Raw genomic sequence first — 19,443 nt, 5'->3', positions numbered from 1 at the left:
TATGAATCTGGATTGAAACTTCCCTTTTTTTTTTTCTTACAAGAAAGCAGGCCTGTGTCCGGCTAACAACTGAAATTAAAGAGTTATTTCTCCAATTAGGAAAGAAAACTGCATGATTATAAGTACTGACTGAACAGTCACGAGGCACATGTGATTTCTACACAAGGTGTCATTCTCCTTTAAGAAACAGGACGATAAAGAGGAGCACAGATCATATCTGTGTTAACAAACCATTACTGGATTCTTTGGAAATAATCAAGATTCTCTGGAGTCTGGTGTCTCCAACACATAAGCACTGCGATGTCTCACCTCACCAACTATAAAGTATGACACAATTTGTACGACACTGAACTAAAAAGACCTGACATTCTTTTCACCTTTGACCCGGCCTCACTGAAAACCCACTGCCTCTCTTTTGGCATTGGTCTGTCAGAAGGTTGACTTGATGAGTTTCCCAGTTTATCAGTACCTTATCAGAGGACTATGTAACTACACACTCACGTGGAACTGTTCTAATTTTTCAGTGCACCAGAGTGAGAGGTAGGAAGGTTACAGTTTTAAACTACTGCATATATAGCAGTGGGAAGATATCATTAAATTAATTCAATATTCTGCAAAATGAATTAAATTAATGCAGACTTAAAAGAACAAGCTTCACTGTGTCACATGCTACTAAATAAGAAATCAGTAAACAACTTCTTAAGGCCATCACTGGAATGAGAAGTACACAGGCAAGATTTAAACCCTGCAGTGTCACTCTGAATCCTTCACAAGACTTAAACCTCCTGCCTTGACTCCATCCCCACACAGCAGAAAGCAGCCACGTGTCACTGCTAGGCCCAGATCCCTAAAATATTCATAGTGTCCTTGTCAGAACACATTTATTCAGCCTCACTGAACAAAACTCTGTAGAATGAAAGAATGAAGGGGGCGCCAGAGTTTACAAGATGACTCAGCAAAACGAAGGCTGCTTCCTTTGTGTTGGAATTAGAGGGAAGCGACGCACACACCCACGCAGGTTTTTGTAGCTGATTCAATATTCAGTAATAACAAGTCAGGGATAAAAAACATCAGCAAGGCTAAGCTCTTCATTGCAGATGTTCCACCTGTGACAAAACAGAGCCATGCTGACTTGTGGAGGAGAAAAGCTGACCATAAGACACTGGTGTGCGAGCCATGTTGTTCCCAGTTGTTGCTTCCAAGACTTTCTGAAAAGGGAAATGCACGTTTCAGAGCATTTAATGGTTCTAGAAAGTAATAGTAGAAACAGATGTGATGTTAACGATCTTCATCTTTTGTTAGTTTGTGCTTTCGACAGTTTTTTGGTGGCTTTGGCAGCTCTGTTGCAGTATACTAGTGTGTGTGTGTGTGTGTGTGTGTGTGTTTAAGGACAGATGGTGAATTTTTAATGTAGTCACGACAGGGGTTGCAACTAAATGCCTGATGTTTTTTTTAATTAAAAGTGCCATTTAGAAATAGTACGTTGGTTCTGCTAGTTATGCCAATACCTTTCAAACTTTTCTTCTGTTGACAACCTTCTCTAACTTCTCTGCAGTCCTTCTGTAAGTTTTTTGAATTCTGTGTTTAAGATACAATCTGATACAAATACTATCTTTTTTTGTGATGTTTAATCAATCAATCAGTCAATTCAATCAATTCAGTTTATTGTCCTCCAAGGGGGAAATTCATGTTCACATCACTGCACCTGCAGGCAACACCATACACTCAACAAAGAAACACACTATCCACAGTAAACAAATCTACAGAACAAAACAAACAAACAAATAAATAATACATTTATGATGTTCAATTAATTTTGAACATTATATTTTAAGGTGTTGTTTTTTTTGTCCACTCATATGAAAAGAAAAGAAGCAGGATACCATGCAGACCTAAAATATAGCAATTATAGCAATACCACAAACTACCATTTAAGGAATGACTGCAGAGTTGAATCCACGCCTCTCTACCACAGTCACAAAAGAATTTAACATTGTAAACTTCTCAGATGTTGTATTTATCTACAATTGTGTCTGCTTTCTTTATCTGCATGTAGAATGAATCACACTAAAGGTCTAGTGCAACGTCACTCTGAATACCAATTTAATTTGTCAATTTCTCCAGTTGCTTCCCCCACTGTTCCATCCAATTCCTAAAAACACCTTTGAAGAAACTAATAAGTCAGACTGGACCGGTTGGCCGCTCTCCATCAGCTATAATCACCACTTCTCTGTCTGAGGCTCCTGACTGTGCTGAAGAGTTGGTCTGACTGCTTGCCAGGGGTCATTCACCTTTGCAGACAGTCAAGATAATGCTGAAGTCAGACTTCCCAAAGGAGCTTTTGCAGACACAAAACTTACAATGATTAATGAAGACACCTTCAGACAAAGAAAGCTGTGCTGATTTGAGGTTTGCACTCTGTAATTCATGAATTCAAGCCATTAGTATATAGGATTTTATATTTAAATGTTGATAAGAAGGTGCATAATGCGGGCATGCGTGTTTTGTTGAAAACATCCTTGGTGACCTTAAAGCTGGTTGGTTTCCTGGCCTGTCTGTACAGCGGCTGTTCCTCTGCAATCCAGTCACACATAGACACAGCTGCAAAAGGGAGAGAGGTGAAATATGATGCAGGTGACCATCCCTTGGAAACCAGCCATTTATTTTCTTGCCTATGAGCCAGCAATGACTTCTTTCACCTTGTCAGGAATGTCACCCCCACATGGATGGAAGCACAGCGTGTCATGGTAACAATACCAGCACAAGGGCTGTTATGAAGAGATTACTTTGCGCTGATAAACCCTAATCTGTGTTGACTGGACCCCTTGGCTTTGGCTGTTATCACTGTGGTTTTCAACACAATGGTCAGTGTGCTTTTAAGGCTGTGGCTAAATGCTCTTGTGCTTTCTGTGACTGAGTTATATTTGGTGCCAGGTCTTTCACAAACAACTTGCAAATGCAGACAAGCACATGCACACATACACTCCTCATGCAGCTACAAAGGCTGGCTGACACACTGGTACTGAAGCGACTCTTTATATCCTCTAATCTAATTACTGACGTACTGAGGTAGTACTAAGCTCGGTTCATTCAAGGCAGGTGAATGAGTTCTTCTTCCTCTGGATGACGTCTGTGCAGTAGTAGTGAGGGTTTAGCCTGGATGTTCCTTATTAATGGACATCAAACGACTTATGGAGCGGTGCTCGTTCCGGTGAGCTGTAATGACTCACAGGCACATGCAGATGAGAATATGACAAGGGGCAAGTAAATCTGGCACAGTGGCAGCATAAATTGAACGCATTCAAGTTAGTGCCCAGGTTAGAACCAGCACCAAGTGGATTTGGATTTAACTCAGCAGGCATCCACCCTGCTGAAGTGTCCTGCAAGGCAGACAGAGGCGCTGTTTTGTAGCTCACCTGCTCACTGACCTCACTCTTGAGGGCAAAGCTGGATATTCATTACTAGTACATCTTCTCAATGTCATAAAGTATTGCTGATATCATCTATCTTCATCTTCTTTCCATCCTTCTGTGGATCCTCATTCCCTTATTAATTTCATTTCCTGCCTGAACTTTATTCTTTTCTTCTATATTTCCTTCTTCAGTTAAACACATGCGACGTTAGAGTCTCGGGAGTTCTGACCAAACTATAGTCTACTTTGCATACACACTGTTTATACATTTTACTACCAATAGACTTCTTGTTTAAGGACACATTTGAATGCAGCAACTATTTATTTGTAATGGAATATTTACCACTGTTGCAAACTTTACTACTTCAAAAGTCCCTAGATTTTCTAACTTTTTCCATTACTAGTTGAAGGAAAAGACACCAAATAATTAATTTCTTAAATAAAGAAAGATTTTTATTTTATTTTTACAAAACAAATGGTTTATAGATGATGTACTGTCATGCAATGTTACAAAGTACACACAAGTACGATACAATTTTGAAGAACTTTACTACATTACTTCTTTATACCTCTGCTTAGGTATTTAATTATTTGACAGCTACAGTTAATAAAATCTCATAATCTCATAAAATATCATGCATTGTTATAGTTTAAGTTACCCAACAGTGTATAAAGAAGGTAAAATCAACTCCATCTTTACCAGCTACAACATTAAAATCTGGGGGTCGGGACCCAAACTAGGGGTCGCCAGGGGCCTTCTTGATTTTAAAGGCGTGTAGGAAAACGTATACATTATACACTTATACAAAAATATACATAGTAGGCCTATATCTCGGCATTTGGTTCACTACTGTTAAGAATAGTAAATGTAAACTGTTAAGTCTCTAATAGAACAATGGCCAAGAGACAGAGAAATGTACACAGGAAATAATCTCACTCATTTTACACAGAATCAGAAATACTTTTATTGATAGTTTGTTACAATTGTTCTACTTACACAATGTTAAAGAATAAGTAACTGAGTTCACTATTTGTGTTAATCGTACAGTTTTAAATATAATATGAATGATAAAAACTGATTAATGATAGAAAAAAGGGGAAAGTCTCTTAAAGTAAAAAGGTTGTGAACCGCTGCTGTACTACACTGCTGGATTTCATCACCCTCAGAGGAGGAGGAGGAGGAGGAGGAGGAAGAGGAGGAGGAGGCGTGGCGTGGCGGGAGCGCGCGCAGCTTTCCCGTCACCACCCGGCCATTCTGTCAGAGCTCGCGCAGACTAGACAGAGGGCGGACGTGCTTGCTCGTGCAGAGAGGAAACCATCTGACCACCAAAACCAGCAAGACGTGTTGCCTCCTCGCCGCGTTGCGTCTTCTCTCCAACACGAACGAACCAACTCTGAATTCGCATTAAATATGTCTAATATCGTTTGCTGTCAAACGCCTCAGGTAAGATGTTTTTTCTCTTTCAAAAAAAAAAATTAGAAAATAAAAATCACAGAGGAACTTTAGTGGCGTTTTGACGTTTTTTTTTTTTTTTTTTTTGGCCAGGTAGCGAGCTTAGCTGTTAAAATGTCGGCTACCTTCCGCTGAGGGTGAACTGTGTGTGTGTGTGTGTGTGTGTGTGTGTGTGTGTGTGTGTGTGGGGGGGGAAGTGTTTGCTGGGGGACTCGGTGGATTACCTCCGTCCGCGCACAGCTAAGCGTTATCGTTGACTAATGACGCGGGCATTTTTTATTTTTTTATTTTTTTAGCTCACAGTGCCAGCGAGCGCAAAATGTGTGAAGCTGAAGTTCTCGCGTTGAACACGGGACCGAAACGACGACCTGTGTTAAGCCCCGGTGGTGGTGGTGGTCTCATGGCGCCCCATCCTCGCTGAGCAGCAGGTTGTCTGGTTAGGAGACAGCAGCTAACCATGCACTGAGCTTCCTCTCTCTCTCATCTCTGTTCAGGTTGCGAGCTGCTCGGCTACAGCTGGGTGGTGGTCTCTCTTTTTCAGATATATTATATGCATTGTCTGCTTTTTGTAATCCGATATATATATATATATATATATATATATATATTATATATATTTTAAATAAAAGACGAGTTAATCAGATTCTTGGGGGTGGGTTGTGGGGGGGGGGCTCTCGTTCCTGACCCAGTTTCTGGTGGCGGCATGCATGTTCAGATTTAGCTGTATGACTTCAGGCACATCGCCAGACATCATGGCCTTGGTACATACACTACAATAGAGGAAGAGGAGGAGGAGGAGGAGGAGGCATTGCTGTGCAGGGAATAGACCAACATGAGATACAGGGTGGGCAACTGTGAGGCTTGCCCAGTGGGGGATGGCAGGGTGGGTATCGTAGCATGGGTACATCCTGTCCTTTACTCGCCCTCCATATTGTGCCATATTGTGTCAGACTGTGATCAGCCTCGACATACTCTTCACGCGTCACTGTTGCTGTCGACGTTATTGGTTTTTACTGTATCGATTTTCTGGTAAAAGCTAATTGCCAGGCCGATTCTTAACGTGTCGGATTTCCTAAAGGGCTTTATAGTATGTAGAGTCTCCCGGCGGCAGGTTGCCTTATTCCTTTGGTAGTATGTGACCTACTGTGCTTTTAATCCGGTAACCACGTGGCAAATAACGAAATTGCATACTGTAGATGAATGGTTTTATGAAAAAGGGGAAACAAATATTTAGCAGTGTGTTTTTAAGAGCATCATCTGTTCAATAGATGATTCATGAGACATCCTTACTGTCTGACTGGCCATGCTCAGACATATTCTCGCTTCCTTGAGAGGTATCGAAATGAGTTGCCTTTAGTTTGGGAATTTCTCACAACACATTTGACATTTTCTCTCCTTGTCATTGCTATGTAGAGTCTGTGCTGGCATTTGAGGTATTATAGTATCTCAATTTGGATACTGCTTTGATCAAATGTGTGACCTTTTTTTTAAAAAATATTTATTGATGCACAACCAATACAATGTTTATTGCCTCCTTCATTTTATATTTTCACACCCTTTTTAAGATTCCCTTGTTCATGATGTGTTAAATAGAAGTGGTAAATTTCCACCCAGTAAAAGTTGGTGAAATATCCAGCAGTACCTCTCTTCACCACTGGATGGCTGTCTAACAAGCATTGATTGTTCAGTGTCAGACCTGCACTCTTGCGCCTGACTAATCAGATGGAAAAATGGAGAAAGGAAAAGCATTCAGAGCTACCCCTCTGTGACAAAGTTGTGAACAATCTCACTCTTTCTCTTTTGTGTCTTTGTTCTCATTCCTTTGTACCCCTGTTGTTCAAGCGTTTGCCCATATATCCACATTTACAGCTCACCAAGTCTGCCTGGCATTTTTTTGTCTGTACATAAATTCCTGTTTGCGTGGTCACTGACCTTATCTCGTCGACGCTGTTATTTCCCCATGCTCACTCTAGTTTTTTGGACATGAATCTTCCCTAGAAGACAACAATTGAATGCATAGCGTAACACAGCAGTTTTCATGTAGCCAGACATCATTCCTGAATTGGCATTTGCTGGGTCCCAGAGTAACACTGGTAATGGGGTAAGATTGTCTTATCAGTGTACAGAAGATTTTTATTTAATTACTGCTGTGATTAAGATGGCAATTCTGTACTAAATGATTATCTAGAAAGCTGAGGGTGTGGTCCGTGGTTGACTGTTGGATTAAGTGAGAAAAATGAGAAGGGAACAAGGCAGGCAACAGGCGAGTATGGTGGACCAAACCATGTGGAGGAGTTGAGCTTTTGAGCCTTCACAAGGAGTCTTCTGCCAGATGTTGTGTAACGGCTCAAAACTGGGTCAGTGTTTTCTCCATCCACACACAGACGGGGTAAATTATAGCTTTCTATGCCAGCCTCGCTATAAATGCTGCTCGGTGTAATACAGAGAGGCTATATTCTTGCATGTGCCATCATGCTTGATGTGTGTTTACCCATAAAATATCTCTGGCACACTTCCCAGTAGTCATGGCAGGATAGTTTTACACATCCGCCTTTCACACATCTTTCCCAAACCCATAACAGAAGGGTAGCACGGCCTGTCATAGTGTTCAGAGTGTGTTATTGTTTAACTTTCAAACCGAACACGATTAGCATCTTTCTAGTTAGAGCACTCTCGAACAACACTGAGCCAACGGTGACTGCTGTCAAATGGTACTTGGAAAGCAATTAATTTTTCATAGTGCCTTTTATTCCTTCTCCCGCTTCAGATTGACTTAGCTATCATCTTCTCCTTGTGCGTTCTGTCCTTTTATTTTCTCTTTGCATTGTACTGTACTGTTGTCAAAAGGGTCAAAGAAAAAATGGTTAAATGAGAGGCTCAGTAATCCGATATCAATATAATTCCCGCTTTTTCCCCTTCTGATACAGATGATCATTGAATTCACACTGCGCAGTGTGCTTTTGAGTTTAGTAGGTCACTGGATTTGAGTATTTTGTTGTTGATCTGGCTAAGTACACTCATGTTTTTGTGCTTTGTTGGGGGTTTTAAATATTGGATAGATGACTGGTGTAAGTCAGAACGTTGCATAGTTTCTTTAATCAGGAAGTGTAACATGTAAGTTTAGCTTTTGGCACCTACATTTTTATTTAGCGTACTTGTTCAACCGGCTGTTTGGCACCTTTTTATACATATGTTGCTTTTATTTAGCATAGCTAAGGGCAGTTTTATTTAAATAGCTTGCTGAATTCAAAGTGCACTGACAAGAATATTATTCCACTGCCTCTTACACAAGACCTTGGGTTTGCAAGAATTTCCTTATATACCTCTCTCCACATCTGACTTGAGGAGACTGTTATTATTTCAGCAGCATACAAAGGGCATACTTTTTGTCTGTTTGCTCTGTTTTACATTGTCTGTAACCTGAAGTCTACCTGTGCATTGTGCCCAGTGTAACCAGACCTAAAATTGTTCTAGATAAACCTCCTGCAAGGCTAATTTTAATATTAAGTCTTTGTGTTTTTGCTGTGTGCCTGACGAGGAGGTCAGATGCCTCCTAGAGTCACATGTTTGAGGAGCAGAAGCCTGCTTTTATCTGTTACAGGGCTTTTAGGCTTCATCGTTGATTGGTACTCGTTTTGCAAATTCTGTACACAAACTAGAGGATTTTACTAACAAATTATTATTCACATTTTGCGACGGGAAAATGTGCCACTGACAGCAGCTGGAGTCACAAGCACATTATGGCGTGGCAATTGAGTAAATCACAGCTTTTTTTTTAATGAGCTAGAATCGCATGTGAGTTGGAAACAGAACACTCAGAGACTACCCAGGAAAGCCTTGTCACATGGAGGGTGGATACAATTTCAGACTATGGGGCAGCTGCTGTGGTCTGTCTTGTCCTCTCTCCCCATATGGGATGGTGATAAAACTGTTGGAATTGCGGTGTAATTTATTTTACTGAGCTCCAGACTGCAGATGGCATAGTGGTGAGGTGGTTCGACATAGAAATGCGTCAGTTGTGTTATTTTTTTTGTTGTGAAATCTTATTGGTTCATTTGAGATCGGTGCGTTTTTGTTTTGGCTCAGTTTGGACTGCTTGATTATTCAAAACTCTTTAATAACGGCATAAAAATATCTTGAAATGGAGAGAAATGGGATGATCTCTATTGGATATGACATGCCAGTGTGGGTGGGTGGGTGGGTGGGTCTTGTGGGCCAGGGTTATCTGCCATATGGAGTACCCATGATGGCCAACCAGGATTCATAGTGCAGCCATGTAGTTGCGTAAAAAACAGACCATCACTGAATCTCACCAAGTGACTGGCTGTGGAAACGCTGTCACAAGCTGTTCCCTCCTGCCCTTACCTTATAGGTCAGTGCTTGAATGAAAGGGTTCCTATAGGGAGGAGCCAACCAGAGGGGCCTGTCACATAAGATAGAGTTGGAGTGGCCATGCTTCAGAGAGAGTGGAGACGGAGCTCAAGGCAATAGATGGATTAAACGGTCTTGCTTGATCTGGAACATGGCAGCAGGTGTGGATATTTAAAGCTCTAAATGGAGGGTGTTGTAAGGGAGGAGGGTCAACGGCATGGGCTTAGCTACTAACCTTGAACGCCTTTTTTGGTTTACAAAATATTGGGATAAAATGCTGAATTCCAGTTTTCTACCTGAATTCAATGAGGATGGAGTGACCAATGTATTCTGAATTTTTATTCTCGATTACTGTATGCTTGTGGTGAATAGGGAAACGCTGCTCTGCTGCATGTTTGGAAAATGGCTGGTGAAAAGGACACTGAAAGAATGGAAGAGGGAGGGCAGTGTTCTCAATTGCTATCCTGTCTGCCTTGATTTACCACGTGGTACTGACTCGTGCCTAGCATTGCATGGGTGCCAAGAACAGGCACTTCAATTTGAAAATGACCTTTCTTTCCTTAAAAAAAAAAACCAAAAACTCATGTCACTTTTTTTCCCCTTTTCTCCTTTTCTTCTAGGTTATAATGTATGACCAACACAGAATACGTACAACTCTATAGCCAACGGGATCCCGAGGACTTGATTACAGTCGCTTCAAGCCTGATAGTTTGTCCGTGCGGCTGCTCCCCCTCTCCCTTCTGCTCACGCCCGTTTAGTCAACTGGCATTTCTTCTAACATCTTCCCATCCCTCTCCTCGGGTGAAGAAGACTTGGGTTCCACTGTGATCTCAGTCTGCTTTGCCTATTGCCTATCTTCGGTTCCTGTTCTACTCTCAGCAGTAGTGCTTCCCTGGATTTGCATTATTCTCTATTAGGTAAGGCCATAACTAATGCATAGACCAGATTCTAATGCACAATTAACATTACAGGCATCTAATCCTCTCTCTGGTCATCAATTAATAAAGCCATCTATTATAATGTTGCACAGGTGAAGGTATGTTGGACAGGGTGCAGAAAACAAGCATGCTGGGTAATATTGTTTTTACTGGACCAAAATGTATTTCTTTTGTGCCTTTCCTTTGCAGGCATACCATCAAAATTTACCAAGATGATTCCAAACGGTTATTTGATCTTTGAGGATGAAAGTTTCCTGGATTCCACCGTGGCCAAAATGAACGCTCTGAGAAAGAGTGGTCAGTTCTGCGATGTCAGACTGCAGGTACGCTTAATGCAAACACACAACACTCTCACACGTGGGTCATTGCTTTCTTTCAGAGAAGCAACTGAGTCATTCTGTGAAACCTAAGAGGTGTACCATAGGGGATGAAATGACATAACATGTTTGTTGAGAATACAATACAGTTTGAGGTGGACATAGTTCACTGGGTCTGAGTGATGGATGATATCTATTTTGTTCAACTTGTGAGTCATTCCAAACATGGAAACTAGAAAAAGATTTGAGTATTTACTTTAATATTTCCTGTTACGTTTCCGTTGCGCTCATATTTCAAGTTAGAAAACCGGTTCCCACCATTTAGGAACTGAGATTTACACATTACCATTGAGGCACAAGGGAATCTAATGCCTGTGATGTTTAACTATTGATCGTGTTCCTTTTAAACCATTCAAATGTTCAGTCAAGTCAAAAATATTTTAAATTAGGTTTCCTTTAAACAAACTGCTACACATCCTCATTGTTTGTCTTCTTTCTCCTTCTCTCATTTCTCCAGGTGTGTGGTCATGAGCTAATGGCTCACCGTGCTGTTCTGGCTTGCTGCAGTCCCTACTTGTTTGAGATCTTTAATAGTGACAATGAGCCTCATGGTGTCTCACATGTCACTTTTGAGGACTTGGACCCAGAGGCTGTAGAGATCTTGCTCAACTACGCCTATACTGCCCAGTTAGTAGCACCTTTTGATCTTTTTGCCTCTGATCATATTACAGCAAAACTCACACCTTTTGGAAATGATTGATAACCTCTTTTTTTTTTTGTCTTGTGTGTAACACAGGCTAAAGGCAGACAAGGAACTGGTCAAGGAAGTTTACTCTGCAGCCAAAAGATTCAAGATGGAACGAGTTAAACAGGTATGTTTTTATTCATCTGCGTTTTAATCACACTTGCCTCTAATGCCGCAATTTTGGTCACACATGATTATTGTTACAAATAACTTGATTTTAACATATCACACTTACTTCTCAGATTTGTGGCGACTACCTGCTGTCTAAAATGGATTCCCAGAACGCCATCTCTTTTCGTAACTTTGCCAGCTCTATGGGAGATGCCAGAGTTTTGGCCAAGGTGGACGCCTTTATCCAGGACCATCTACTGGAAGTGTCTGAACAAGAGGACTTCCTCAAACTTCCCCGTCTCAAGGTACTAGCTTAAATTTGCACATATGCCATAAGAGTTCTGTACAAGTATTGTCTGATCATAATTATCATGAAATCACAAGAAAACCCAAGTTAGATGTTTTTGGACCCATGCTAAATTGTAGGAACATGCCAGAACTACACACAAAAAAAAAAAAAATAAAATAAAAAATAAATATATATATATATATATATATATATATATATATATATATATATATATATATAGCTTTGTATTTTTACTCGTCTGACTTTGACATGAGATTAACAATGCTTACAGTATGAAGGTGTGCCTCCTTTATAGATTTCCCTACTGTTAAATCCTGCTGAGTGTGTATTTAGGGCAAGGGACTTACAACATATGCAATAGTAAAGCCTAGCGTAGGTGGGTTACAGTGTGTAGGTCTTTGTTCAATATGAGGACTGCACTAGGTACTTTAAGGGGTAAGTTGTGCAGATCAGATAAATTAAATGAAGTTGTTGGGTTGAAATAATATAATCATGCATACTGTTTAGCTTGCATTATGGTTTACACCGATTTAGGATGGTACATTAGCTGGGAGTACTGCTGAAATGATTAGTTGATTGGTCGGAAAATGAACAAGTAACTATTTATTTGACAATTAAATACTTTAAGTATTAAATACAAAATTTGTAATCTCAAATGTGAGGATTTGCTATTTTTCCCAGTTCCGTGTCATGTAAATTTGATATATTGAGTTTTGTTTTTTACTGCTAGACAAACAGTTTTGGATTCAGGAGCTTGTTATCAATTTAGATGTTAAATGAAAACGTGTAATTAAAAATGATCTGTTGGTAAATCCTTGGGTTTGTTGCAGCCCCAGTTGTAATATTTTCCTGAAGCGAACCACAAACCTGACCCATATTGATCATTATCCAAAATATTGATGACTGGCAGCTGTTTGCTCCATTAGCTAATTGCTGCTGGCCTGTTTGAGTCAACAAAGGTTTTTTAAGAATTTGCTTAAAGACCAGACATGACTTCAGAAAACCAACACGAACCTATAAAATATTTAGTTGGAACACTTAAAATACTTTTCACCCAGTAATTAATCCAAAAGTTTTAAATGTTGCACCAGAGGCTTACTAATTTAATCAGTGGTGTGAGAGGCTCCCAAGTAACTTAATATGATACTATCCTCTCGTCACTATGGCAAAATAAAGCAGTTATACAAGTAATGAATCACCTGATTCTCAGGTAAATTAATAATCAGCCAGTAAAATAAATTTTTCCAGTGAAGGATGTGGTATTAATTTCTTCAGTTAAGAAGTCACTTTATTCTTACTATTTTATTTCATTGTGTGTTTACAGTTAGAAGTAATGCTAGAAGACAACCTGACCCTGCCCAGCAATGGCAAGCTCTACTCGAAAGTGCTCAACTGGGTGCAGCGTAGCCTTTGGGAGAATGGAGACCAACTGGAACGACTTATGGAGGAGGTCAGTACCGGGGTGTGCAGTCCCAACTCTCAGGCTGATCTTCAATTCTTACCCTGCCCCTTCCCCTCCCTCTGACTCCTCCTGTTTTTGACGTTAAGAAGTCATTAAGGGGGCTGAAATAGAAATGGCATGCCACTGTCATGCTGCTATGTCAGGATTGTTGTTTTTTTTCCCCTCTGGTTTGTTGAGGTTTTTGCAGTAAGAAACTCTGTACCCCTGAACCAAACTACAAATTAGAGGTGAGCCGAAAAGAGCTGCTGTTTGCTCTTGTTTTTTGTTTCTACTGTTCACTTTTGGGTATGTGGTTGGTTTTACATACAACCCCATCTGAGTATTACAGTGCTCTTCTCCTCTGAAACACAGAAACACAGGTTCTCACAGGTTTGACCCTTGATTCTACTGTCTCACTGCCACTTTACTATCTGAACAGGTGCGCGTTTGTTGCTCCAGCACTAACAGGCACTCCTCCCCGTTGATTTATCTCTCCCGTAGGTTTATTAGCAGCAGCAGGAGACCAGACTGAGGAGCCAGGACTGAGCCACCAGGGTAATGAGTCAGAGAAAAGAGAGGGAGGAGAGGAGCACTACTGCCTCTCAGCAGCCTCTCTTTGCAGCCAAGCAACACTGTGCTCCCATCTGTCCATGCCACATATACAGATGCATTTACCAGAACACATTGCAAACCTTTTGCAATAAATACATTTAATTGAATGCCCCTTTACAGCACATAACAATATATGCCCATACAAACAAGCCACTGGCACATTCAAGAACCACTCAAATTAGGCATTGGACAGAAAACCGCTTTGCACATAAGCATAGTGATTGGCTCAGCACAAATATTGATTTTCATTAACTAAACTTCTCACATTTTTAATAAAATTAGTCTTTCTAAAATATGTCCTTCGAATGGGCAACTAAGTGACTTCAACACATATTCATTACCCACAGAACATTTCATTTTTCTTTTCTTTTTTCTTTAATTTAACCTATCATTGGGTAAAGATTAGCTTAATAGTTCTTAAAACTACTTGCCTGTAGTCATCTGGATTTGACTGCCTATTGTGGCTGCCATCACAATGACCAACTCCTTCATCTAGAGGACCGGTTTCCAAGCAGCAGAGGTGGAAAGAGCGCCACATGCAGCCCCTCCTCCTTCTCCTCCTCTTCATTCTTCACAGAAGATCTTTCCAGATGTAGCCTCTCATTCTTCACCAGCTCCCTCTTTCTTTAGATGCAAATTAAGGAGAGCTACTGTCGATACCTTCTTGAGCTCAAGCACTTAACCCACTCTATGCAGTGGCACAGCAGCGTGTGTGTCTTTTTAAAGGAAGCTTTCCATCCAAGCGACTGAAGATCCAGGCCTTTATCCCTTCCCCCTCTTCCTCTTCACAGCACTGCCCCTTCTTCCTCCTCCTCCTCCCTCCCTCCTCTCCCCCTTTTGCTGGGGTTCTCAGTGTGTTGCCATGGAGACAGCCACATGGGTGTGTTGTTCCTGTTTGTCTTTCAGGTGCAAACGCTGTACTACTCACCTGACCATAAGCTGGTGGATGGAGGGCTGGTGATTGAGGGGCACAGTGAGGTGTTTGGTGGCGAGGAGGACCACCTTCAGTTTGTGCAGGTACTCAACAGCTTGTGCCTGGCTTCACTGTAATGAAGTCTCTACCACATTTTGCTTGGCAGTGTGTAGCTTTATTTTACAGCTTGTGCCTGGCCATGCATAAAAATACTACACAGCCTGTGCCTGGCTAGAAGTAGATATGGCTCATTTAATACCACAATTTAGCCGCAATATACAGACTAATGACAGTAGATTAGCCATAAATGAGCTATGATGCCTTCCTGGCTATGCTGTTGAGTATATATTAAAACCATATTTAGATTTTTAAGCTAACTTAACCAGTGGAGCACATGCAGTGATGGCTGTCTCAGCTTTTACCCTCTTTTTGAGTTGTGACTGAACTGTGTGCTGTTAGACCTGATTTTAGTGTGGTCTGAGACTGTAGTTTGCAGTGGTGTGTTGTTGGCTTCAGATGGCGTGAGATTACAATACATATTTGGACAAGATTAATGCAGGTTCATTATGTATGTCTACATTAGACCAGCTGGATGACTAGTTTGGGGTATGATTTAGTTGGTGGTGGCCACTGGTGGGCCTGTGGTGCAAGCTTGGCTTCTGTAGCTGCACTGTGCTCTTGCAGAAGAAACCCGTACGGGAGAGCACCCAGAGACAGATGAGCTGCAGCTCCTCAGGAAGCCTGTCGCCCTCCAACCAAGCAGCAAATGCCCCCAAACAGACCGCCAGGAGAGAGTGGAAGTACATCGCCTCTGAGAAGACCACAAGTAAGTGTCTATGAATTACATGTGATTTGTTACAGGACAATCTGAAATATCTTTAAAATATATTTTGAGCACAAGTCTAATAGATGCTGACTTCAAAGATAAACAACTTAGAAGGACATAGCATCTAAATTCAGATTTAAAACTCTGAGCTTAATCTCAAAATGTTTTTCCCACAAGTGGCTCTAACAATCTCCGATCTTACCCCTAGACAACACCTACCTGTGTCTGGCTGTGCTGGACAGTGTGTTGTGTGTGATCTTCTTGCACGGTCGCAGCAGCCCTCAGACCTCCCCCTCTGCCACCCCCTGCCTGATGAAAAGCCTCAGCTTCGAGGCCCAGCCCGAGGAACTGGAAGAGCAACCGCTCTCACCCATGCATTATGCTCGCTCTGGCCTGGGCACCGCAGGCCTGAGTGGGAGACTCATCGCAGCAGGTAAGCACTACGCAGGGGTAGAAAATAAAAATAATGTGTAAGGTGTATATAATTGGAGCTACAAGGAGGTGGGATACATGGGAAGCTCCATGCTACTGGCTTAATTTTCAGAGACAGACAGAGCTTGAGGAGCTCAGTTTCTTAGTGTAGGCAAAGTTGCTTTAATGCCTACACCAAACTTGGTGGGGCCACAGTAAGCTTGATAAATCTTCATGTTCCTGCAGGAGGCTACAACAGAGAGGAGTGTCTGAGGACTGTGGAGTGTTACGACCCCAAAGAGGACCGCTGGACCTTCATCGCTCCCATGCGGACTCCAAGGGCTCGATTCCAGATGGCTGTGCTCATGGTACAGATTACTATTCATCTTTATCCCCGATCTATTGACTCTAGAATAAAGGGACATTTTAAATATTGGCCTATCAGTGCACCTATCTAGTGCTTAAACACGTTTCAGTTGTTTTATGCAAATCTCATGACTTGTCCATTTACACCTCACAGGGTCAGCTGTATGTGATTGGAGGTTCAAATGGACATTCTGATGAGCTGAGCTGCGGGGAGAGGTACGATCCACAAGCTGATGAATGGGCTCAAGTGCCAGAACTGAGGACAAACCGCTGCAATGCAGGTTGGTCTCTCCCGCAAGGATTTATTAACAGATGGTTGAACTGAATGATTTCTGTCCAGGAAACGCTTCCATAAAGTGACGTCAGACTAGTTTGCTTATGTAGTTGATTCCTGTCCTTTCTGTTTGAAGGTGTCTGCTCACTGAACAACAAACTCTACGTTGTGGGAGGATCCGACCCCTGCGGGCAGAAGGGCCTTAAGAACTGTGATGCTTTTGACCCTGTGACAAAAACCTGGTCTAACTGTGCCAACCTCAACATCAGTACGTGCCCACACAGTCCCATATACACCCAGATTATTTGATTTACCTTGATAAAAACATACAACATGATCTAACCTCAAGGATATATTATCTTTAACTTCTGATGAAACTGATTCTAACCTCAAGCATTAAGCTGGATAATCTTTCTCAGAGGGATAACAAATGTCTGTCTTTAGTGTGACGTTTTAATTATTCCCTCTGGGGAAATTTGGAGTTGGAGCAGAGAATACATTATGTTAAAGAATGAGACCAAACGTAGGATAACGACTGTGGGGGGAAATTAGAAAGTCGTATTCATTAAGCAAATTTGTTTTCAGGGAGGCACCAGGCAGCAGTGTGTGAGTTGGATGGCTTCATGTACGTGATTGGAGGGGCGGAGTCCTGGAACTGCCTGAACACTGTGGAACGCTACAACCCTGAGAACAACACCTGGACCTTGATAGCCCCCATGAATGTGGCTCGCAGGGGGGCCGGCGTTGCTGTCCATGCAGGTGAGCCCATGACCATAAATGGTTGAGAATGGTAGAACCAGAGACTGTTTGTCAAGCTGTTCAAATTTGGATGATTACGTTTTTGTGACATTACGTCGATATTAATGTCTCTCACTCCGTCCAGGCAAACTGTTTGTCGTTGGCGGTTTCGACGGCTCCCATGCGCTCCGCTGTGTGGAGGTGTACGACCCCGCCCGCAATGAGTGGAGGATGCTGGGTAGCATGACATCTTCCCGCAGCAATGCGGGCGTGGCCATGCTGGGCGAAACCATCTACGCTGTGGGCGGCTTCGATGGCAACGAGTTCCTCAACACGATGGAGGTGTACAACCCTGAGACGGACGAGTGGAACGACTGCACCAAGGCCCTGACTCCCCTCTCCGACTGAAGAGGGGGAAGCCGGGGAGGTGTGAAGGGAGGGAGGGGGGAGAGAGAGAGAGAGAGGGAAGGGGTTGGGGGAGTTTCACAGTGCTTCACCTTTTTCCAAACTAACAGGCTTAGTGACGTAATCGTGTTTCGTGACGTTGTGTGTATGTATGTATGCATGTGTGTATGTGTGTGTGTATGTGTGTGTGCGCGTGTATGAGCGGATATGTGTGGGTGGGGGGTGGGGGTCGTCGGGATGAGGGGTCTTCAGTGAAGACTGGCTTATATGTGGCGCGGTTGGGATGGGGGTGGAAGGGTTGTTGCCCAAAGCAACATGACGCCTTTGCATATTGCATACAATGTTTTTCGTGCTGTATATATTTTATTTCTTCCTCAATTTTTGTCATATGCCAACATCTAATACACTTAGTGCTTTTCTTTTTCTCTTAGAGTTGAGAAGTTTGTCACTTTCATTGAGGGTTTTCAGATGGGCTCGCAATTATTTGTCACTTGGAAGGTGGCAGTATAGAGTGGTGACAATTGACTTGAAAGTTCAAATTTATTTAAGAATATTTCTGTTGTGGAAATGTAATTTTGCTCACATATTTAAAGGTCAGCGGTTTGAAGCCTTACTCAGAGTGCGAGTTAATAAACACCTGTCATGGCTTTTTGTGTCATTTTAAACAAGCTGGATTGCTTTTTGAATCTTAAATGATGGCCTTTTTTATATTTTTTATACACTGCTGATTTACCGATAAAATAAAAGTAGTAGCAGACAGCTTAAGTCAATGAATCTAACCAGTGCCAGTTTTAGTTAATCTTTTTGTGCACACCACACACGCACAACCATGCTTCTGCTAACCAAACTTTTGTTATCGTGATTTAACTAATTGATGTATGTAGAGATGCAGTTTACTGAAGATCCTTTTTTTTCTTTTTTTTTTCTTGTGTGTTTTAAAGTGTCAGGCATTGGCAGATTCTTCTGGAAGGAATGTTAGAGCGAGAAAATTATCACATTTGTAACATTTCTTAATTAATAAATCATTTAAATCGGATTTTTGTCTTCAGCCTACTTTCTCAATGTGTGTCACTGAAGTTGGGCAGTAACGCTTTACACTGTTTAAGTATTGATGAGATGTCTGCTTATGATTGTTTTATAAGCCTCAGCCTGTTAAAGTCAAAGATCAGCAGCTGAACCAGGTGCTGGAAGCCCCAAATATAATTCCCAACAGCTGATTTGCTGACCCTAAATTAGACTTTACTGCCATCTCCCCCTCGTCCTGCTCCTCCCGCTGAGTAATTACTGTCCTGGCCACTGCTGTCTAAGCTTTCATTGCCACCCATTTCCTCAGGGACTACCACACTAAGCCAGGTTTTTTTCTGTTCCTCTAAGTGTCTTTTAGGGGAGATTATACTAAGCTGTCTAACAGACCTCAGCAGGAAGCGACGACGACAGTCACTCTGGTGGGAGTGTTGAAAGAGGACCAGCTGAGCTGACTGCATCTGCATGACCTCAGACATCTCTGACTGCCATTCAGAGTTTATTAAATCCCTGCCCTGCAATCATTCACAAGTCCGCTTCCTATAATCTCTGCTGACGCACCTGACAGTCACAGTAGGAAAAAGCTGCATATGGGCCAAGTGCTGCTGCCGGAAGCAGGGGCTAAATGCTTGGTCACTGAGTCTGTATTTTGCCTTACCACAGCTATGTGTGCTATTGTCCCGTCACGCTTCTCCCTTACACAGTTAGTTGGGAATAATTTTTGCTGGCTTCCTCTTTTTACTTTGGCTTTATACAACTCTCGAAGGAGAGAGACTA

General features: G+C 41.9%; 1 protein-coding gene across 2 annotated transcripts; it reads left to right on the top strand.

The window, feature by feature from the left end:
* Positions 1-4,660: 4,660 nt before the first annotated feature.
* Positions 4,661-18,679, top strand: ivns1abpa (influenza virus NS1A binding protein a). Of its 2 annotated transcripts, none has more exons than XM_051376018.1 (15): positions 4,661-4,856; positions 9,857-10,153; positions 10,364-10,497; positions 11,009-11,178; positions 11,288-11,363; positions 11,479-11,652; positions 12,982-13,107; positions 14,617-14,727; positions 15,308-15,449; positions 15,658-15,882; positions 16,107-16,228; positions 16,381-16,507; positions 16,637-16,768; positions 17,086-17,259; positions 17,384-18,679. In XM_051376018.1, the coding sequence occupies exons 3-15, from the start codon at positions 10,387-10,389 to the stop codon at positions 17,644-17,646; spliced, it is 1,953 nt and encodes a 650-aa protein (XP_051231978.1). In that variant the 5' UTR covers positions 4,661-4,856; positions 9,857-10,153; positions 10,364-10,386; the 3' UTR covers positions 17,647-18,679. The 2 variants fall into 2 exon arrangements, with proteins under 2 accessions (XP_051231978.1, XP_051231979.1); XM_051376019.1 differs by lacking the exon at positions 4,661-4,856 and adding an exon at positions 9,267-9,397.
* The last annotated feature ends 764 nt before the right edge of the window (positions 18,680-19,443 follow it).

The sequence above is a fragment of the Dicentrarchus labrax genome, unplaced genomic scaffold (assembly GCF_905237075.1).
Source record: "Dicentrarchus labrax unplaced genomic scaffold, dlabrax2021, whole genome shotgun sequence".
Classification (NCBI taxonomy): Eukaryota; Metazoa; Chordata; class Actinopteri; family Moronidae; genus Dicentrarchus; species Dicentrarchus labrax.
This window is presented reverse-complemented; position numbering and strand designations above follow the sequence as displayed.